Source organism: Bombina bombina, chromosome 3 (assembly GCF_027579735.1).
Source record: "Bombina bombina isolate aBomBom1 chromosome 3, aBomBom1.pri, whole genome shotgun sequence".
Classification (NCBI taxonomy): Eukaryota; Metazoa; Chordata; class Amphibia; order Anura; family Bombinatoridae; genus Bombina; species Bombina bombina.
Genome location: NC_069501.1, coordinates 537,448,864 through 537,472,638, shown reverse-complemented (window position 1 = coordinate 537,472,638; position 23,775 = coordinate 537,448,864). Strand labels below are relative to the sequence as shown.

Sequence of the window (23,775 nt, the reverse complement as noted above, 5' to 3'; positions counted from 1 at the left end):
TTAATGTATAATGTATACAGAGTCTGAGAAAAATGGCTTACCTACCCCTGTGGGGATTTCTGACAGTCTTCTAGCATTACTGGGTCTTGTTAGAAAAATGACTGATCATACCTGAAGCAGTTAAGCCTGCAAACTGTTCCCCCCAACTGAAGTTCTCCGGTATTCAACAGTCCTACGTGGGAACAGCAATGGTTTTTAGTTACTGGTGCTAAAATCATATTCCTCTCAGCAGAAATCTTCATCTCTTTCTGCTTCAGAGTAAATAGTACAAGCCGGCACTATTTTAAAATAACAAACTTTTGATAGAAGAAATAAAAACTACAAATCTAACACCACAAACACTTTACCCTCCCGTGGAGATGCTACTTTTTAGAGCGGCAAAGAGAATGACTGGGGGGGCGGAGCCTGAGGGGAGCTATATGGACAGCTCTGCTGTGTGCTCTCTTTGCCACTTCCTGTAGGGATTGAGAGTATCCCACAAGTAAGGAAGAAGCCGTGGATGCTCTTTATAATTTATAGACATATCAGTGCAAGTGGGACACATTCTAAGAGGGGGTTCCACCATGGCTTCTAAACACATTGAACAAGGATTTTCCTTGGTATCAGACATGTTAAACAGGCTAGTAATGTAACAAGCAAGCTTGGAAAACACTTTAATCAAAGTAAATAACACTTAGACAAAAACGGTACTGTGCCTTTAAGAGAAAAAAAGCTGCACAAACTCTGCAAAACAGTGTAAAAAAGCAGTAAACAAAACAAATTTTTTACAGTAGCATCATAAAGCCTTAGTAACTTTGAACAACTATGCAAATAAACAATTAACCCCTTAATGTAAAAACCGGATTGACAAAACGTCAAAACCGGTAAAAAAAAAACGTTCAGCACCTTGCCACAGCTCTGCTGTGGCGCCTACCTGCCCTTTAGGAACGATTTGTGGGGGAAAAAACCTCTTTACAGCCCTCAAACAGAGTAGGAACCTCTGGAGAAGTAGCTGGATGTTTCTGAGGAAAAGAAACTGCGCAACTGAGGCGTGAAAATAGGCCCCTCCCACCTCACTCGATGTTATGGGGCCTAAAAGAAACACAACAGAGTGTTTCTTAAACTAGCCATGTGGGTTAATAACCCTTAAACAAGCCACAATGACCCCTTAAAGTCCCTCAAAAAAGTTATATTTTGCAATAAAACCAAAACGTTTTTCCTATCAGTGTCACCAGTAACTAATGAGCACTTTATGCAAGCTTGGATTCCTCTTTTTCTGAATACAGCTTACCTTTCCCTCATGGGGATATATTGCCAGCCCTTTCTAGAAATAACACAGTCTGTCTAGAAAAAATAGACTGAACATACCTTAATGCAGTTTAGCCTGCAAACCGTTCCCCCAACTGAAGTTTTCCTGTACTCTTCAGCCCTTGTGAGAACAGCAGTGGATCTTAGTTACAAAGTGCTAAGATCATCATCCTCCTTGCAGAAATCTTCATCCCTTTTCTGCCAGAGAGTAAATAGTACACACCGGTACAATTTAAAATAACAAACTTTTGCTTGAGAAAATAAAAACTAACATTTTTGTCACTACACTCACTTTACCCTTCCTAGCAGTTAAGCAGGCAAAGAGAATGACTGGGGGGACGGAGCTAAGGGAGGAGCTATATAGACAGCTCTGCTGTGGGTGCTCTCTTTGCCACTTCCTGTTAGGAAGGAGAATATCCCACAAGGATGAATCCGTGGACTCGATACATCTTACAAGAGAAAAAACTGTATGGGCTATATTAATGGATCATCTACAAAACATTTATGCAAAGAAAAATCTAGTGTATAATGTCCCTTTAACTTGTGAGGACTTACCAGCCTGCTGATCTCTTCTTGTCTATCAGGGGCAGACCTGGCTGTGGCTTTGATCATTGTAGAGGTCTGATTGTCAGTCAGCTTCTTGATACATCGCTGGCCAGGTACAATATTACAGACCTGTGCACATAGTTAACAGATAAGAGACATGTAATGTATTATGTGTACAAAAGAGGAAGTGATACAAAAAAACAAGTATGTTCAAAAAGAAGTTAAGGGAAGATATTACTAAGTAATAACATTACTTAATTTTAAACATGCACACAGAAACAAAGGCCTAGATTTCAATCCATCCACATGGCCTTCTGATACTTACAAAATAGGTTATCAAATTCCAACCCACTCCAAATGAATGAAACATTTATCTAATGGTTTTCAAATACATTTGGCTCACATAAACAAATTGCAGGAGGACAAATGGTAATTGTATTCCAGTCAGAAACTTGTTTTTGTCTGTTAACATTTTTTGTCATTTCAAATTCTATACATTAGACTTGTTCATTCAAATTTATTTGTGTCGGTTTTGTATGGAATTCCTTGTCTGTTGGTATGTTTTTTAATGTTAACGTTTCTGCATATGCTCAGTTCACATGTTAATAAACCAGATTTGTTTCCATTAAAAAGGTTAAAAACATACAGCTAGATTATGAGTTTTGAGCGCTATAGTGACATTAACGAGCGCCACAAAAGCGTTGTTATTTCACCTCCCTATAGCGCTGCTGTTACAGGTTTTAAAAAGGCGTGCACAATATTTCCCCATAGACATCAAAAAAAAAGCCTAACATCTGCGATCGGGGAAACAAAAGCTCCATAACGCAGCCCCATTGATGTCTATGGGGAAAGAAAAAGTTATGTTTAAACCTAACATAAAAACAATGTCTAAACACCCCTAATCTGCCGCCCCTAACATCGCCGCCACCTACATTAGTTATTAACCCCTAATCTGCTGCCCCCGACATCGCCTATACCTACATAAAGTTATTAACCCCTAATCTGCCGCCCCTAGCATCGCCGCCACCTACATTACACTTATTAACCCCTAATCTGCCGCCCCCAATGTCGCCGCCACAATACTAAAGTTATTAACCCCTAAATCTCTGGCCTCCCACATCACTAACACTACAAAAATATATTAACCCCTAAACCTAACCCTAATGTAACCCTAACCATAACCCTAACACCCCCTAATTTAAATATAATTAAAATAAATCGAAATTAAACTTACAATTATTACCTAAATAATTCCTATTTAAAACTAAATACAAACTTACCTGTAAAATAAAACCTAAGCTAGCTACAATATAATTAATAGTTACATTGTAGCTATCTTAGGTTTTATTTTTATTTTACAGGTAAGTTTGTATTTATTTTAACTAGGTAGACTAGTTAGTAAATAGTTAACTATTTACTAACTACCTAGTTAAAATAAATACAAATTTACCTGTAAAATAAAACGTAACCTGCCTTACAATAAAGCCTAACATTACAATAAAATAAAATACAACTATCTAAATTACAAAAAAATATAAACACTCAATTACACAAAATAAAAAACAGAATTTATGCTTACCTGATAAATTACTTTCTCCAACGGTGTGTCCGGTCCACGGCGTCATCCTTACTTGTGGGATATTCTCTTCCCCAACAGGAAATTTTCAAAGAGCCCAGCAAAGCTGGTCACATGATCCCTCCTAGGCTCCGCCTACCCCAGTCATTCGACCGACGTACAGGAGGAAATATGCATAGGAGAAACCATATGATACCGTGGTGACTGTAGTTAGAGAAAATAATTCATCAGACCTGATTAAAAAAACCAGGGCGGGCCGTGGACCGGACACACCGTTGGAGAAAGTAATTTATCAGGTAAGCATAAATTCTGTTTTCTCCAACATAGGTGTGTCCGGTTTACGGCGTCATCCTTACTTGTGGGAACCAATACCAAAGCTTTAGGACACAGATGAAGGGAGGGAGCAAATCAGGTCACCTAAATGGAAGGCACCACGGCTTGCAAAACCTTTCTCCCAAAAATAGCCTCCGAAGAAGCAAAAGTATCAAATTTGTAAAATTTGGCAAAAGTGTGCAGTGAAGACCAAGTCGCTGCCTTACATATCTGGTCAACAGAAGCCTCGTTCTTGAAGGCCCATGTGGAAGCCACATCCCTAGTGGAGTGAGCTGTGATTCTTTCAGGAGGCTGCCGTCCGGCAGTCTCATAAGCCAATCGGATAATGCTTTTAAGCCAAAAAGAAAGAGAGGTAGAAGTTGCTTTTTGACCTCTCCTTTTACCAGAATAAACAACAAACAAAGAAGATGTTTGTCTGAAATCTTTAGTAGCCTCTAAATAGAATTTTAGAGCACGGACTACGTCCAAATTGTGTAACAAACGTTCCTTCTTTGAAACTGGGTTCGGACACAAAGAAGGTACAACTATCTCCTGGTTAATATTTTTGTTGGAAACAACTTTCGGAAGAAAACCAGGCTTAGTACGCAAAACCACCTTATCTGCATGGACCAAAAAACTCTTAACCATCTCCGTGGAGATGTTGCCTGTGCAACGGCAAAGAGAATGACTGGGGTAGGCGGAGCCTAGGAGGGATCATGTGACCAGCTTTGCTGGGCTCTTTGCCATTTCCTGTTGGGGAAGAGAATATCCCACAAGTAAGGATGACGCCGTGGACCGGACACACCTATGTTGGAGAAAACAAAATTATCAAAAATAAAAACGAATTACACCTAATCTAATAGCCCACCCAAAATAAAATAAAAAACTGCCAATAGCCCTTAAAAGGACCTTTTGCGGGGGAATTGCCCCAAAGAAATCAGCTCTTTTACCTATATATAAAAAAAAAATAAACAACACCCCAACAGTAAAACCCACCACCCACACAACCAAATCCTAATCTAAAAATAAAACCCACCCAATAAACCCTTAAAAAACCTAACACTAACCCCCGACGATCTACTTACAGTTTTCGAAGACCGGACATCCATCCTCATCCAGGTGGCAGAAGTCTTCATCCAAGTGGGCATAAGTCCTCCTCGAAGCTGGCAGAAGTCTTCATCCAAGCGGGCCGAAGTCTTCATCCAGACAGCATCTTCTATCTTCATCCATCCGGCGCGGAGCAGGTCCATCTTCAAGAAATCCGGCATGGAACATCCTCTTCTTACGAAATCCACTGGAAAATTAAGTGTACCTTTAAGTGACGTCATCCAAGATGGCGTCCCTTACATTCCGATTGGCTGATAGAATTCTATCAGCCAATAGGAATTAAAGGGGGGAAAATCCTAATGGCTGTTGCAATCAGCCAATAGGATTGAGCTTTCATCCTATTGGCTGATCCAATCAGCCAATAGAATGAGATCTCAATCCTATTGGCTGATTGGATCAGCTAATAGGATGAAAGCTCAATCCTATTGGCTGATTGCAACATCCAATAGGATTTTTTCCCCTTTAATTCCTATTGGTTGATAGAATTCTATCAGCCAATCGGAATGTAAGGGACGCCATCTTGCATGACGTCACTTAAAGGGAATCTTCATTTTCCAGCGACGACCGTAAGAAGAGGATGCTCCGCGCCGGATGTCTTGAAGATGGATCCGCTCCGCGCCGGATGGATGAAGATAGAAGATGCCGTCTGGATGAAGACTTCTGCCCATTTGGATGAAGACATCTGCCGGCTTCGAGGAGGACGTCTGACCGTTTGGATGAAGACTGCTGCCACCTGGATGAGGATAAATTGTCCGGTCTTCGAAAACTGTAAGTGGATCTTCGGGGGTTTGTGTTTTTTTAAGGGTTTATTGGGTGGGTTTTATTTTTAGATTAGGGTTTTGGGCAATGTAAAAGAGCTAAATGCCCATCCAAATGCCCTTTTCAGGGCAATGTTTAGCTTAGGTTTATTTAGAAAGGTTTTTATTTGGGGGGTTTGGTTGTGTGGGTGGTGGGTTTTACTGTTGGGGGGTTGTTTGTATTTTTTTTTTAAAAGGTAAAAGAGCTGATTTCTTTGGGGCAATGCCCCGCAAAAGCCCCTTTTAAGGGCCATTGGTAGCTTAGTGTAGGCTAGGTTTTTTTTTATTTTGGGGGGGGGGGGGGGTTTATTTTTGTTTTTTATTTTCTGTAATTTAGTGTTTATTTTTTTGTAATTTAGATAATTGTATTTAATTAATTTAATTTATTTTATTGTAATGTTAGGTTTTATTGTAACTATTAGTTATTTTGTAGCTAGCTTAGTTTTTTTTTTTTTACAGGTAAGTATTTAGTTTTAAATAGGAATTATTTAGGTAATAATTGTAAGTTTAATTTAGATTTATTTTAATTATATTTAAGTTAGGGGGTGTTAGGGTTATGCTTATGTTTAGGGTTACGTTAGGGTTAGGGGTTAATATATTTATGTAGAGTTAGTGATGTGGGAGGCCAGAGGTTTATGGGTTAATAGTTTACAGTATTTTAGTATATTTATTTGTGGGGGGCTTGCAGTTTAGTGGTTAATAAGTTTATTATAGCGGCGGTGTGGGCGACGGCAGATTAGGGGTTAATAATCTTTAAACAGTGTTTGCGATGTGGGAGTGCAGCGGTTTAGGGGTTAATAGGTTTATTATAGTGGCAGCAATGTCCAGAGCAGCAGATTAGGGGTTAATATTTTTAGTATAGTGTTTGCGATGCAGGAGGGCCTCAGTTTAGGGGTTGATAGGTAGTTTATGGGTGTTAGTGTACTTTTTAACACTTTAGTTATGAGTTTTATGCTACAGCTTTGTAACGTAAAACTCATAACTACTGACTTTAGATGGTGGTACGGATCTTGTGCTTTTAGGCTGAACCGCTCACTTTTTGGCTTCCCAGGCATTCATTCTACAGTTTTGCATAACCAACACGGTTAATAATATACTTTTTACCTCTGTGATTACCTTGTATCTAATCCCCTCCAGACTGCCCCCTTATTTCAGTTCTTTAGACAGACTTGCATTTCAGCCTATCAGTGCCCTCTCATAAGTAACTCCACAGGCGTGAGCACTATCAGCTAGATTACGAGTTTTGCGTTATGAGTGAAAAAGTATTGTTATGCTTCATAACGCTGCTTTTTCCCTAACGCCACTATTACAAGTCTTGTAGGTATAGCTGTACTGCACACCACGTCAGTACCGCACTTTTAAAAAAGTCCTTTTTCAATGGGACTTCCATAGCGCCGGTATTACGAGTTTGCCTGGGAGGCCAAAAAGTGAGCGGTACACTCAACCACAAGATCCATACTGCCATCTAAAGTGAGTAGTTATGAGTTTTATGTTACACAGCTGTACAATAAAACTCATAACTAAAGTGTTAAAAAGTACACTAAACACCCATAAACTACCTATTAACCCCTAAACCGAGGCCCTCCTGCATCGCAAACACTAAAATAAAATTATAAACCCCTAATCTGCCGCTCCCGACATCGCTGCCACTATAATAAACCTATTAACCCCTAAACCACCACACTCGAGCATCGCAAACACAATTTAAATATTAACCCCTAATCTGCCGTCCGCCCACACCGCCGCTATAATAAACCTAATAACCACTAAACTGCAAGCCTCCCACAATGATATATACTAAAATAAATTATTAATCCCTAAACCTCTGACATCCCACATCACTAACTCTACATAAATATATTAACCCCTAATCCTAACGTAACCCTAAGCCTAACACCCCCTAACTTAAATATAATTAAAATAAAGCTAAATAAATCTTACAATTATTAACTAAATAATACCTATTTAAAAATAAATACATACTTACCTGTAAAAAAAAAAAACCTAAGCTAACTACAAAATAACATAGTTATATTGTAACAATCTTAGGTTTTATTTTTATTTCACTGCTAAGTTTGTATTTATTTTAACTAGGTAGACGAGTTAGTAAATAGTTATTAACTATTTACTAACTACCTAGTTAAAATAAATACAAAGTTACCTGTAAAATAAAACCTAACCTGCCTTACACTAAAAACTAACATTACAATAAAATAAAATAACATAATTTATGTAAGAACTTACCTGATAAATTAATTTCTTTCATATTAGCAAGAGTCCATGAGCTAGTGACGTATGGGATATACATTCCTACCAGGAGGGGCAAAGTTTCCCAAACCTCAAAATGCCTATAAATACACCCCTCACCACACCCACAAATCAGTTTAACGTATAGCCAAGAAGTGGGGTGATAAGAAAAAAGTGCGAAAGCATAAAAAACAAGGAATTGGAATAATTGTGCTTTATACAAAAAAATCATAACCACCACAAAAAAGGGTGGGCCTCATGGACTCTTGCTAATATGAAAGAAATTAATTTATCAGGTAAGTTCTTACATAAATTATGTTTTCTTTCATGTAATTAGCAAGAGTCCATGAGCTAGTGACGTATGGGATAATGACTACCCAAGATGTGGATCTTCCACGCAAGAGTCACTAGAGAGGGAGGGATAAAATAAAGACAGCCAATTCCGCTGAAAAAAATCCACACCCAAAATAAAGTTTAAATCTTATAATGAAAAAAACTGAAATTATAAGCAGAAGAATCAAACTGAAACAGCTGCCTGAAGTACTTTTCTACCAAAAACTGCTTCAGAAGAAGAAAACACATCAAAATGGTAGAATTTAGTAAAAGTATGCAAAGAAGACCAAGTGGCTGCTTTGCAAATCTGATCAACTGAAGCTTCATTCCTATACGCCCAGGAAGTAGAAACTGACCTAGTAGAATGAGCTGTAATCCTTTGAGGCGGAGTTTTACCCGACTCGACATAGGCATGATGAAACAAAGATTTTAACCAAGATGCCAAAGAAATGGCAGAAGCCTTCTGACCTTTCCTAGAACCGGAAAAGATAACAAATAGACTAGAAGTCTTTCGGAAATCCTTAGTAGCTTCAACATAATATTTCAAAGCTCTAACTACATCCAAAGAATGCAACGACTTTTCCTTAGAATTCTTAGGATTAGGACACAATGAAGGAACCACAATTTCTCTACTAATGTTGCTAGAATTCACAACCTTAGGTAAAAATTTAAAAGAAGTTCGCAACACCGCCTTATCCTGATGAAAAATCAGAAAAGGAGACTCACAAGAAAGAGCAGATAATTCAGAAACTCTTCTAGCAGAAGAGATGGCCAAAAGAAACAAAACTTTCCAAGAAAGTAATTTAATGTCCAGCGAATGCATAGGTTCAAACGGAGGAGCTTGAAGAGCCCCCAGAACCAAATTCAAACTCCAAGGAGGAGAAATTGACTTAATAACAGGTTTTATACGAGCCAAAGCTTGTACAAAACAATGAATATCAGGAAGACTAGCAATCTTTCTGTGAAAAAGAACAGAAAGAGCAGAGATTTGACCTTTCAAGGAACTTGCAGACAAACCTTATCCAAACCATCCTGAAGAAGCTGTAAAATTCTAGGAATTCTAAAAGAATGCCAAGAAAAAATGATGAGAAAAACACCAAGAAATGTAAATCTTCCAGACTCGATAATATATCTTCCTAGATACAGTTTTACGAGCCTGTAACATAGTATTAATCACAGAGTCAGAGAAACCTCTATGAATCAAGCGTTCAATCTCCATACCTTCAAATTTAAAGATTTGAGAAACCTGATGGAAAAAAGGACCTTGCGATAGAAGGTCTGGTCTTAACGGAAGAGTCCACGGTTGGCAAGTGGCCATCCGGACAAGATCCGCATACCAAAACCTGAGAGGCCATGCTGGAGCCACCAGCAGAATAAACGAACGCTCCTTTAGAATCTTGGAAAAAGAACTAGAGGCGGAAAGATATAAGCAGGATCATACTTCCAAGGAAGTGACAATGCATCCACTGCTTCCGCCTGAGGATCCCTGGATCTGGACAGATACCTGGGAAGCTTCTTGTTTAGATGAGAAGCCATCAGATCTATTTCTGGAAGTCCCCATATTTGAACAATCTGAAGAAATACCTCTGGGTGAAGAAACCATTCGCCCGGATGTAGCGTTTGGCGACTGAGATAATCCGCTTCCCAATTGTCTATACCTGGGATATGAACCACAGAAATTAGACAGGAGCTGGATTCCGCCCATACAAGTATTCGAGAGACTTCTTTCATAGTCAGAGGACTGTGAGTTCCTCCTTGATGATTGACATATGCCACGGTTGTGACATTGTCCGTCTGGAAACAAATGAACGACTCTGTCTTTAGAAGAGGCCACAACTGAAGAGCTCTGAAAATTGCATGGAGTTCCAAAATGTTGATTGGTAATCTCGCCTCCTGAGATTCCCAAACCCCTTGTGCTGTCAGAAACCGCCATACAGCTCCCCAACCTGTCAGACTTGCATCTGTTGAGATCACAGTCTAGGTTGGAAGAAAAAAAGAAGCCCCCTGAACTAAACGATGGTGGTCTGTCCACCACGTCAGAGAGTGTCGAACAATCGGTTTTAAAGATATTAATTGAGATATCTTTGTATAATCCCTGCACCACTGGTTCAGCATACAGAGCTGAAGAGGTCGCATGTGAAAACGAGCAAAGGGGATCGCGTCCAATGCAGCAGTCATAAGACCTAGAATTTCCATGCATAAGGCTACCGAAGGGAAAGATTGAGACTGAAGGTTTCGACAAGCTGAAATCAATTTCAGACGCCTCTTGTCCGTCAGAGACAGAATCAAGGACACTGAATCTATCAGGAAACCTAAAAAGGTTACCCTTGTCTGAGGAATCAAACAAACTTTTTGGTAAATTGATCCTCCAACCATGTTCTTATAGAAACAACACTCATAAAAGACTGGAAAGGTTCTTTCTAGTGAAAATGAGCAAATGGAATTGAATCCAATGCTGTGGCCATAAGACCTAAAACTTCTATGCATATATAGCAACTGAAGGAAATAATAGAGACTAAAGGAACCGATAGACGGAACCCAATAAAATTATCCCTTGTCTGATAGAGACAAGGACAGTGACACAAACTATCTGGAAACCTAAAAAAGGTGACCCTTGTGTGAGGAATCAAGAGCTTTTGAAAAAAAGATCCTCTAACTATGTCCTGAAGAGTAAGTAAATCATATGAGATTCCGCATCCTCAGAAAATAATCTGAATGAAAACAGAAAAATGAAAATATTAATTTATTGTATCTAATGAAAACAAATAATGCTATCAATGACCATAAAAAGGCAAAATAGTTTGAATAAAACTCCAAAACCCGGTTCCTCAAAAGGAACTGGAAGAAATACCCCAGAAGATTCCAGGTCTGAGCAGCGCTTGAACCCCATGGGTGCCCAGCCATGCTTCAACAGTACCCAAAATATATAGGACAGAAACACAGTTAAAGAAAGTGTTAGCCTTACTGGAATAAAATCAAAGAAATTTGGACAAAATAAATTTCAAAGAAGCCTTAACCTGCCCCTTACCAGCCAAGCTGGAATACGGCACGTACATCGCAATATTAGGGAGCTGATTTCGAACTCCAATTATAGACATGTTACTTGGGAAAGAACTCAGGAATTCGTTCCTTAATAAGAACAACCAAACCAGTATAAGCTTAAAGTTTTAGTCTTAGAACTCAATCGTGAAGCCCAGAGTAACAGTTAAGAATTGAATCCAAATATAAAACAAATAATTGATTATCTTAGAACAAAAGAAATATGGATTTATTTTTTTATTTTTTTTAAAAAATCACAAAATTCTTCTAGCTAAAAAAGCTAAAGACATAGATTAACCCTCATTTGCGAAAATATTCAATAAAATGAAGACACAAATGAAATTATTAGCATGATAGTCCAGTTTAAAGGACCAGCCAATACAATGGACTTGCATAATCAATAAATGCAAAACAACAAGACAAATGCAACAGCACCTAGTCTAGTAAATGTCCCTTTAACAATGCTAAAATAAATCATAATCTTATACTTGATCTTAAAGTAAACAGAGAAAATGAAGCAATTGCAATATCCAAATAAATTACAGGACCAAGAAAAGTACCTGAAACTAAATAATTTTCCATAAATAAGCTACAACTATCTAAAGGTAAATAAATACTATTTTGCTATAGAAACAATAGCATAATTAGTAGAATTAGAGATAGCCCCAATAAATTGGAGAACCCTCCAAATTGAGTTTAACTGCTGGCAAAGAATATAGTTTAAAACCTTTGAAAAGAAAATTCTCAGCCTATTCCATTCCCTAGTATGGGGAATTGGAAAGAAAACCTCTGAAAACACAGAAGAAATAAATAGGCAGAAATAATGTCAGCTAGTCTTAAAGAACTAGTTACCTTAATATCCAAAATAATCAACAACTTTTCAACAAAGAACAAATGTACTTTAATAATAATGAAAAAGAAAAAAACATCATCAGAGAAGGATAAATCAGTATGTTGTTGGTCATTTGAAACTTCAATAATTAAAAAAGAAGTGAAAAAAAAAAACTAAAAATTTTATTAGAAGGCACGAAGTCAGACAAAGCCTTTAAAATAGAATCAGAAAAATATTTCTTATAAATCTTCTAAATATTTCTTGTAAGAAAGGAAATATATAAAGCATAAATACTAATGGATTCCGCATGTAAAAGTATAACATAATAACTTATTACAAACCATAGCTAAAGATAAACATTCATAACATTTAAAATAAATGAACTTAGCTTTGGTAGAACTGAAACTCAGTTAAGCGTTTTTCCAGAAGTGGCTTCTGATTCAGAGTCAATCTGAGACATCTTGCAATATGTAATAGAAAAAACAACATATAAAGCAAAATTGATCAAATTCCTTAAATGACAGTTTCAGGAATGGGAAAAAATGCCAATGAACAAGCTTCTAGCAACCAGAAGCAATAAATAATGAGACTTAAATATTGTGGAGACAACAATGACACTCAAATTTTTTAGCGCCAAAAAGCCGCCCACATTATTTGGCGCCTAAATGCTTTAGGCGCCAAAAATGGTGCCACATCCGGTAACGCCGACATTTTTTAGCTCAAAAACATCAAAAAAATGACGCAACTTCCGGCGACACGTATGACGCCGGAAATGACAAGAAAATTTTTGCGCCAAGAAAGTCCGCGCCAAGAATGAAGCAATAAAATGAAGCATTTTCAGCCCCCGCGAGCCTAACAGCCCACAGGAAAAAAGTCAAATTTTAAGGTAAGAAAAAATTGATTTATTCATATGCATTATCCCAAATATGAAACTGACTGTCTGAAAATAAGGAACGTTGAACATCCTGAATCAAGGCAAATAAATGTTTAAACACATATATTTAGAACTTTATATAAAAGTGCCCAACCATAGCTTAGAGTGTCACAGAAAATAAGACTTACTTACCCCAGGACACTCATCTACATGTAGTAGAAAGCCAAACCAGTACTGACACGAGAATCAGTAGAGGTAATGGTATATATAAGAGTATATCGTCGATCTGAAAAGGGAGGTAAGAGATGAATCTCTACGACCGATAACAGAGAACCTATGAAATAGACCCCGTAGAAGGAGATCATTGAATTCAAATAGGCAATACTCTCTTCACATCCCTCTGACATTCACTGCACACTGAGAGGAAAACCGGGCTCCAAACTGCTGCGGAGCGCATATCAACGTAGAATCTAGCACAAACTTACTTCACCACAAAGTTTGTAAAACTGATTTGTGGGTATGGTAAGGGGTGTATTTATAGGCATTTTGAGGTTTGGGAAACTTTGCCCCTCCTGGTAGGAATGTATATCCCATACGTCGTCACTAGCTCATGGACTCTTGCTAATTACATGAAAGAAAAATTAAATTATTAAAATACTATTTTCTAAATTACAAAAAATAAAAAAACACATTATTAAAAATAAAAACGAATTACTCCTATCTTAATAGCCCTATCAAAATAAAAAAAAGCCCCCCCCCCCCCCCTCAAAATAAAAAAAACACTAAACTGCCAATGACACATAAAAGGGCCTTTTGCGGGGCATTGCCCCAAAGAAATCAGTTCTTTTACCTGAAAAAAAAAAAAAAATACAATCACCCCCAACAGTAAAACCCACCACCCAACCAACCAACCCCCCAAATAAAATAAACCTAAGCTAACCACTGCCCTAAAATGCAAGTCTGTCAAAAGAACTGGAATAAGGATGCAGTCTGCAGAGGCTTAGATACAAGGTAATCATAGATGTAAAAAGTATATTAATATAACTGTGTTGGTTATGCAAAACTGGGGAATGGGTAATAAAGGGATTATCCATCTTTTTAAACAATACAAATTCTTTAGTAGACTGAATTGCTTATGTGTAAAAATTGTGATTTGTCCCACACTCCCTAGAAAAGCTAAAATGTAAAATGCTATTTAGTTTGCAGCATTTGCAAGTTACAGAATTTGCTTTTTTGGCCTCTCTAGGTAATGTGGGATAAAGCAATTTTTTTTACACAAAAGCAAGAAATGTTAAATGTACTTTACATTCCCTTACAAGGTTTAGATAAGTCATCTACTTCATTATTTTAAAAGGTGACCATTAATCAGGGATAGATCTGCAATGCACATGTTTTATGCAACAAAAAAAGTCTATAATAAACTCATTTATTATTTACCTCCTTTCAAAATGATTCTGGATGTTTCTTCTATTACCTTTGAAACTGAGACTGAATATTTTGAGGACTTGATCAAAGCTGAGAAAAAAATCTCATGAAAATTTCTGTCATGAATCTTCTGTTCTGTTTATTATAATGACAGTGAGACTGAAAGTGTTGTTATCACAATGAATAGAACAGCAACAGTTGAAACCTCTTTTGAAAAGAAAATTAAAGGGCCGTTGTAGTGCAAAAAATGACATGCTCTAATTTGTTAGAATATGTAAGGTGAGAGGGTAAACGCTACACTAGAGCAAATTATTAAAACCTAAACTAGAGCTAACCGATTAACCCCTTCACTGCCGGGAATTTCAGAGGTGTGGTGCGCAGCTGCAATTAGCAGTCATTTTAATGCAAAAAAATAATGGTAAAGCCATGCATGTTTGTTGTTTCTGAACAAAGGGCATTCCCAGAGAAGTTTTTACAACCATTTGTCTTATGGCTGCAGTAGTTGTGTGTAAATAATTTCAGCGAGAAACCAAAAGTTTGAGAAAAAAAGTTAACAAATAGCTTTTTTTTATATAATATGATCATGTTTGCTGGCAAATTGTGGCATCAAATATACCAAAATGGAACTAGATCAATACCTTGGGTTGTCTACTTTAAACAATTATATAGTTTTCATAGGTAAATAAAAAACAAAGGCGCTTTTTCTGTGATAGCAAAAAAAATCTAAAAATTCTCTTTGGACAAGTTGATCATACTCCCTTTTACTATATGACGCCACAGGAGGCTTCCCCTACGCGACAGAAAATAAATGATTAGGAGAGAGGAAAGAATGGATCCCTACACGACAAAGGGGCTTAATAGAGGTGGGCACAACAATATGATTGCTTGGAGGGGGGAGGGGGAATGGGGATAGAAACACTACAAAATGTAATTATTCTTTTTTAATTAATAAAAAAAATTACCCCCTTCACTGTTGGGAATTTCAGAAGTATGGTGGACAGCTGAAATTAGCAGCCTTCTAATTAACAAAAAACAATAGTAAACCCATGCATATCTGCTATTTCTGAACAACGAGGATACCAGGTGAGCTTTAATAATTATGTGTGTCATGATTGCACATGCGGTATTGTAATAAAGTTCAGTGAGAAACCCAAAGTTTGTGAAAAAGTTAATGATTATTTTTTTTTTATGATCGCATTTGGCGGTGAAATGAAGGCATGAAATATACCAAAATGGGCCTAGATCAGGGGTTTTCAAAGTCTTAGGCAGTGGGCCTCTCAAAATTTACAAGAGAGCGTCTCCCCCCCCCCCCCCCATAATAGATCTTACTTTATATTTTCTCTTTAAAGAAAATATTATATTAATTTTTAATTTGGGGGTATAGCATCTAACCCAGGGTTCTACTCAACTAAAAGAGTGCTTCATTCAAGTTTCAATTTGCAGTTTGTTCATCCTGTGTTAAATGTAAGTTACTGATCAAGACAACAAATGCAATGCCGTCTCTTAAAGGGACACTGAACCCAAAAAAATTTCTTTCGTGATTCAGATAGAACATGCAATTTTAAGCAACTTTCTAATTAACTCCTATTATCAAATTTTCTTCATTCTCTTGTTATGTTTACTTGAAAAGCAAGAATGTAAGTTTAAATGCCGGCCCATTTTTGGTGAACAAACTGGGTTGTCCTTGCTGATTGGACAGCACCAATAAACAAGTGCTGTCCATGGTGCTGAACCAAAAATTTGCTGGCTCCTTAGCTTAGATGCCTTCTTTTTCAAATAAAGATTGCAAGAGAACGAAGAAAATTTGATAATAGGAGTAAATTAGAAAGTTGCTTAAAATTGCATGCTCTTTCTGAATCATGAAAGAAAAAAATTGGGTTCAGTGTCCCTTTAACGATTTCAATCTCAGTGTTTTTTTTCTGCCAACATCCCACCTCGACATGGCAAGTATCAGTCTGCTCTTAAAAAAACATTCTGTGTTTTTCCAAAGGATAGTGTGAAGCGTTACTGCTGCCGCGCCTCCCCTTATATGCTCTAGCGCCCCCCCTGGGGAGGCCCCACCTCACACTTTGAAAAGCAAATAAAAAATATATTGTTTTGACAGGTAAATTAAAAAATAAAAGCTCTATTTCAGTATAAATGGACTGATAGCATAAATGCTAAAAATTCTCCGGTATTTTGGGCAAGTTTTTCTCTAAATTTTCCGGTAGTGAGGGGTTAAACAATAAATAAATGCTAGATAGTAGGATATATTCAAAGCAAACATTAGCCTGAAAATAATATACCAATGTTTTTTATATATTATATTAATTGTATAAATGTTGAAGAAAAAAGTGTAAAGTTTTAGTGCCATAAAGCAATTGGCACCACCATGTTTCTAGGTTTCCTTTTCTGATGAGGTTAATTAGGGATAGTTAATAATGGGTCACAAGAGTGTGCAACCAAGAACGGTGTGGAATATAGCAGTGTAAGAGTCTGGAGTCTGCACCCCCCCCATAATTTAATTACAGGAAAAGGGGACAAAATAAATAAAAGTATAACACAATTTTTTTTTTTACCACTTATTATTAAACATTTTATATTACAATCTCATGTTTAGTGTCCCATTAAAAAATTTGATTAGGGACAATTTAAAACAACTTTGTATATATGCTCAGGATATATAACAAATTAAGTAATATGTCACAAAAGACTTGTGTACAAATTAAATGGTTTAAAAGCATTAAGAACTGTGACTTTATTAATGGTTTGCAAAACTCTGGTTTATCTTCCATTTAATTGTGACCAAGCTGTAAATGAGTTTGTACCTTGCTCTAAGCAATCACATTGCTAGTTTAAGCAATCTGCAGCATTTCACTTAGTTATGAAATTTGCATTTTGCTCTTACTAGGTCTGTTAACCTCGGCATAACAGCCAAGCAAATGAGGAGCAAGAATGCACTGACTTATTACACAAAACATAATTTAAAGGGAGATAAAATACCACGGAATTACTTTTCTGCTGTCTTGCAATAGATTCATAACAGATTAACACCTGGTTTTCTGCAAAATGTTTTTCACCTTCCAAAATCCTCCCAACACTTGTATTTGGAGGAGCAAGTCCAAACAAAATCTAAATATGGAAAATAGTTTTGCTCATTTTACTAGACAATATTTACTAGTGAGTTGCTTCCTCCTTAATAAATGATGGACATAAATAATCATTACCATTACCTCATTAAAGGTGATTCCACTTGTTATTAAATATCTAGAACTGGAAGCATACATAACAAAAAAACAAAAATTGGTGGCTATTGAGTACCAATATGAGTCAAGATATAGAAATTGCCACATTTAAATTTATGTTATCTTGGCTCACCCTAGATGAATAGCCACCAATGAAAAATTATTACAAAACAGTACAGAGTTTAATGGGAAAAGAACCCCTCCACACACACTTAAAAAGTAAGAAAAAGAAAATACACCACATAAAAACATAATTTATGCTTACCTGATAAATTTATTTCTCTTGTAGTGTATCCAGTCCACGGATCATCCATTACTTGTGGGATATTCTCCTTCCCAACAGGAAGTTGCAAGAGGATCACCCACAGCAGAGCTGCTATATAGCTCCTCCCCTCACTGCCATATCCAGTCATTCGACCGAAACAAGACGAGAAAGGAGAAACTATAGGGTGCAGTGGTGACTGTAGTTTAATTAAAATTTAGACCTGCCTTAAAAGGACAGGGCGGGCCGTGGACTGGATACACTACAAGAGAAATAAATTTATCAGGTAAGCATAAATTATGTTTTCTCTTGTTAAGTGTATCCAGTCCACGGATCATCCATTACTTGTGGGATACCAATACCAAAGCTAAAGTACACGATGGGAGGGACAAGGCAGGAACTTAAACGGAAGGAACCACTGCCTGTAGAACCTTTCTCCCAAAAACAGCCTCCGAAGAAGCAAAAGTGTCAAATTTGTAAAATTTTGAAAAGGTGTGAAGCGAAGACCAAGTCGCAGCCTTGCAAATCTGTTCAACAGAGGCCTCATTTTTAAAGGCCCAGGTGGAAGCCACAGCTCTAGTAGAATGAGCTGTAATCCTTTCAGGGGGCTGCTGTCCAGCAGTCTCATAGGCTAAGCGTATTATGCTCCGAAGCCAAAAGGAGAGAGAGGTTGCCAAAGCTTTTTGACCTCTCCTCTGTCCAGAGTAAACGACAAACAGGGCAGATGTTTGACGAAAATCTTTAGTAGCCTGTAAGTAAAACTTCAAGGCACGGACTACGTCCAGATTATGCAAAAGACGTTCCTTCTTTGAAGAAGGATTAGGACACAATGATGGAACAACAATCTCTTGATTGATATTCCTGTTAGAAACCACCTTAGGTAAAAACCCAGGTTTGGTACGCAGAACTACCTTGTCTGAATGAAAAAACAGATAAGGAGAATCACAATGTAAGGCAGATAACTCAGAGACTCTTCGAGCCGAGGAAATATCCATCAAAAACAGAACTTTCCAAGATAAAAGCTTAATATCAATGGAATGAAGGGGTTCAAACGGAACTCCCTGAAGAACTTTAAGAACCAAGTTTAAGCTCCACGGGGGAGCAACAGTTTTAAACACAGGCTTAATCCTAACCAAAGCCTGACAAAATGCCTGGACGTCTGGAACTTCTGCCAGACGCTTGTGCAAAAGAATAGACAGAGCAGAGATCTGTCCTTTTAAAGAACTAGCTGATAAGCCTTTGTCCAAACCCTCTTGGAGAAAGGACAATATCCTAGGAATCCTAACCTTACTCCATGAGTAACTCTTGGATTCACACCAATAAAGATATTTACGCCATATCTTATGGTAGATTTTCCTGGTGACAGGCTTCCGAGCCTGTATTAAGGTATCAATTACTGACTCGGAGAAGCCACGCCTTTATAGAATCAAGCGTTCAATCTCCATGCAGTCAGTCTCAGAGAAATTAGATTTGGATGATTGAAAGGACCTTGTTTTAGAAGGTCCTGCCTCAGAGGCAGAGTCCATGGTGGAAGAGATGACATGTCCACTAGGTCTGCATACCAGGTCCTGCGTGGCAACGCAGGCGCTATCAGAATCACTGATGCTCTCTCCAGTTTGATTTTGGCAATCAGTCGGGGGAGCAGAGGAAACGGTGGAAACACATAGGCCAGGTTGAAGAACCAAGGAGCTGCTAGAGCATCTATCAGCGTTGCTCCCGAGTCCCTGGACCTGGATCCGTAACAAGGAAGCTTGGCGTTCTGGCGAGACGCCATGAGATCCAGTTCTGGTTTGCCCCAACGATGGACCAGTTGAGCAAACACCTCCGGATGGAGTTCCCACTCCCCCGGATGAAAAGTCTGACGACTTAGAAAATCCGCCTCCCAGTTCTCTACGCCTGGGATGTGGATCGCTGACAGGTGGCAAGAGTGAGACTCAGCCCAGCGAATTATCTTTGAGACTTCTAACATCGCTAGGGAACTCCTGGTTCCCCCTTGATGGTTGATGTAAGCCACAGTCGTGATGTTGTCCGACTGAAATCTGATGAACCTCAGTGTTGCTAACTGAGGCCAAGCTAGAAGAGCATTGAATATTGCTCTTAACTCCAGAATATTTATTGGGAGGAGTTTCTCCTCCTGAGTCCACGATCCCTGAGCCTTCAGGGAGTTCCAGACTGCGCCCCAACCTAGAAGGCTGGCATCTGTTGTTACAATCGTCCAATCTGGCCTGCGAAAGGTCATACCCTTGGACAGATGGACCCGAGAAAGCCACCACAGAAGAGAATCTCTGGTCTCTTGATCCAGATTTAGTAGAGGGGAATGGAATGAAGGACACGGCAAGCATTTAGAAGTTTGGATAACCTGGACTCCGTCAGGTAAATTTTCATCTCTACAGAATCTATAAGAGTCCCTAGGAAGGAGACTCTTGTGAGTGGTGATAGAGAACTCATTTCCACGTTCACTATCCACCAATGCGACCTCAGAAATGCCAGAACTATCTCTGTATGAGACTTGGCAATTTGAAAGCTTGACGCCTGTATCAGGATGTCGTCTAGATACGGAGCCACCGCTATGCCTCGCGGTCTTAGAACTGCCAGAAGTGAGCCCAGAACCTTTTAAAAATTCTCGGGGCAGTGGCCAACCCGAAGGGAAGAGCTACAAATTGGTAATGCCTGTCTAGAAAGGCAAACCTTAGGAACCAATGATGATCTTTGTGAATCGGTATGTGAAGGTAGGCATCCTTTAAGTCCACTGTGGTCATGTACTGACCCTCTTGGATCATGGGTAGGATGGTCCGAATAGTTTCCATTTTGAATGATGGAACTCTGAGGAATTTGTTTAAGATCTTTAGATCCAAGATTGGTCTGAAGGTTCCCTCTTTCTTGGGAACCACAAACAGATTTGAATAAAATCCCTGTCCTTGTTCAGTCCGCGGAACTGGATGGATCACTCCCATTACTAAGAGGTCTTGCACACAGCTTAGGAATGCCTCTTTCTTTATCTGGTTTGATGATAACCTTGAAAGATGAAATCTCCCTTGTGGAGGAGAAGCTTTGAAGTCCAGAAGATATTCCTGAGATATGATCTCCAACGCCCAGGGATCCTGAACATCTCTTGCCCACGCCTGGGCGAAGACAGAAAGTCTGCCCCCCACTAGGTCCGTTTCCGGATAGGGGGCCGTTCCTTCATGCTGTCTTAGGGGCAGCAGCAGGCTTTCGGGCCTGCTTGCCTTTGTTCCAGGACTGGTTAGGTTTCCAGGCCTGTCTGGAATGAGCAACAGTTCCCTCTTGTTTTGAAGCGGAGGAAGTTGATGCTGCTCCTGCCTTGAAATTTCAAAAGGCACGAAAATTAGACTGTTTGGCCTTTGATTTGGCCCTGTCCTGAGGAAGGGTATGACCCTTGCCTCCAGTAATGTCAGCAATAATTTCCTTCAAGCCAGGCCCGAATAAGGTCTGCCCCTTGAAAGGAATGTTGAGTAATTTAGACTTTGAAGTCACGTCAGCTGACTAGGATTTAAGCCATAGCGCCCTACGCGCCTGGATGGCGAATCCGGAATTCTTAGCCGTTAGTTTAGTCAAATGAACAATGGCATCAGAAACAAATGAGTTAGCTAGCTTAAGCGTTCTAAGCTTGTCAATAATTTCATTCAATGGAGCTGTCTGGATGGCCTCTTCCAGGGCCTCAAACCAGAATGCCGCCGCAGCAGTGACAGGCGCAATGCATGCAAGGGGCTGTAAAATAAAACCTTGTTGAATAAACATTTTCTTAAGGTAACCCTCCAATTTTTTATCCATTGGATCTTAAAAAGCACAACTGTCCTCAACCGGGATAGTGGTACGCTTTGCTAAAGTAGAAACTGCTCCCTCCACCTTAGGGACCGTCTGCCATAAGTCCCGTGTAGTGGCGTCTATTGGAAACATTTTTCTAAATATAGGAGGTGGGGAAAAGGGCGCACCGGGTCTATCCCACTCCTTGCTAATAATTTCTGTAAGCCTTTTAGGTATAGGAAAAACGTCAGTACACACCGGCACCGCATAGTATCTATCCAGCCTACACAATTTCTCTGGAATTGCAACTGTGTTACAGTCATTCAGAGCAGCTAATACCTCCCCAAGCAATACACGGATGTTCTCAAGCTTAAATTTAAAATTAGAAATCTCTGAATCAGGTTTCCCCGAGTCAGAGATGTCACCCACAGACTGAAGCTCTCCGTCCTCATGTTCTGCATACTGTGACGCAGTATCAGACATGGCTCTAACAGCATTTGCGCGCTCTGTATCTCTCCTAACCCCAGAGCTATCGCGCTTGCCTCTTAATTCAGGCAATCTAGATAATACCTCTGACAGGGTATTATTCATGATTGCAGCCATGTCCTGCAAGGTAATCGCTATGGGCGTCCCTGATGTAATTGGCGCCATATTAGCGTGCGTCCCCTGAGCGGGAGGCGAAGGGTCTGACACGTGGGGAGAGTTAGTCGGCATAACTTCCCCCTCGACAGAACCCTCTGGTGATAATTCTTTTATAGATAAAGACTGATCTTTACTGTTTAAGGTGAAATCAATACATTTAGTACACATTCTCCTATGGGGCTCCACCATGGCTTTCAAACATAATGAACAAGTAGGTTCCTCTGTATCAGACATGTTTAAACAGACTAGCAATGAGACTAGCAAGCTTGGAAAACACTTTAAAACAAGTTTACAAGCAATATAAAAAAACGTTACTGCGCCTTTAAGAAACACAAATTTTCCCAAATTTTGAAATAACAGTGAAAAAATGCAGATACACTAACGAAATTTTTAAAGTTTATGTAATAAGTTAGCAGAGCATTGCACCCACTTGCAAATGGATGATTAACCCCTTAATACCAAAAACGGAATAACAAATGACAAAAACGTTTTTTAAACAGTCACAACAACTGCCACAGCTCTACTGTGGCTTTTTACCTCCCTCAATACGACTTTTGAAGCCTTTTGAGCCCTTCAGATAAGTCCTGGATCATGCAGGAAGAAGCTGGATGTCTGTGTCTGTAATTTTTGCTGTGCAAAAAAAACGCCAAAATAGGCCCCTCCCACTCATATTACAACAGTGGGAAGCCTCATGGAACTGTTTCTAGGCAAAATTCAAGACAGCCATGTGGAAAAAACTAGGCCCCAATAAGTTTTATCACCAAACATATGTAAAAAACAATTAAACATGCCAGCAAACGTTTTAAAATACACTTTTATAAGAGTATGTATCTCTATTAATAAGCCTGATACCAGTCGCTATCACTGCATTTAAGGCTTTACTTACATCACTTCGGTATCAGAAGCATTTTCTAGCAAATTCCATCCCTAGAAAAATATTTTAACTGCACATACCTTATTGCAGGAAAACCTGCACGCTATTCCCCCTCTGAAGTTACCTCACTCCTCAGAATATGTGAGAACAGCAAAGGATCTTAGTTACTTCTGCTAAGATCATAGAAAACGCAGGCAGATTCTTCTTCTAAATACTGCCTGAGATAAACAGTACACTCCGGCACCATTTAAAAATAACAAACTTTTGATTGAAGAAATAAACTAAGTATAAAACACCACAGTCCTCTTACGACCTCCATCTTAGTTGAGAGTTGCAAGAGAATGACTGGGTATGGCAGTGAGGGGAGGAGCTATATAGCAGCTCTGCTGTGGGTGATCCTCTTGCAACTTCCTGTTGGGAAGGAGAATATCCCACAAGTAATGGATGATCCGTGGACTGGATACACTTAACAAGAGAAATACAATCCATTACCCATAAGATTAAGACTCCCCTTGTAGAGTAAGCTGAGCAGTCTGGAAACAGAAATCATTGATGATGCACGGAACTATCCAATATGAAATTGTAGCTGCTGAAAGGTCCGTATGATGTCCATGTGGAATAGCAGACAGGTTT

At 38.8% G+C, this 23,775-nt stretch overlaps 1 protein-coding gene across 1 annotated transcript in view; it reads right to left on the bottom strand.

The window, feature by feature from the left end:
* Nucleotides 1–23,775, bottom strand: part of LOC128653617 (protein argonaute-1) — a 275,726-nt gene that overhangs the window by 172,120 nt on the left and 79,831 nt on the right. The window contains exon 9 of the mRNA XM_053707008.1: nt 1,843–1,962. Coding sequence (XP_053562983.1) covers nt 1,843–1,962 — 120 coding nt within the window. The remainder of the gene's footprint in view (nt 1–1,842; nt 1,963–23,775) is intronic.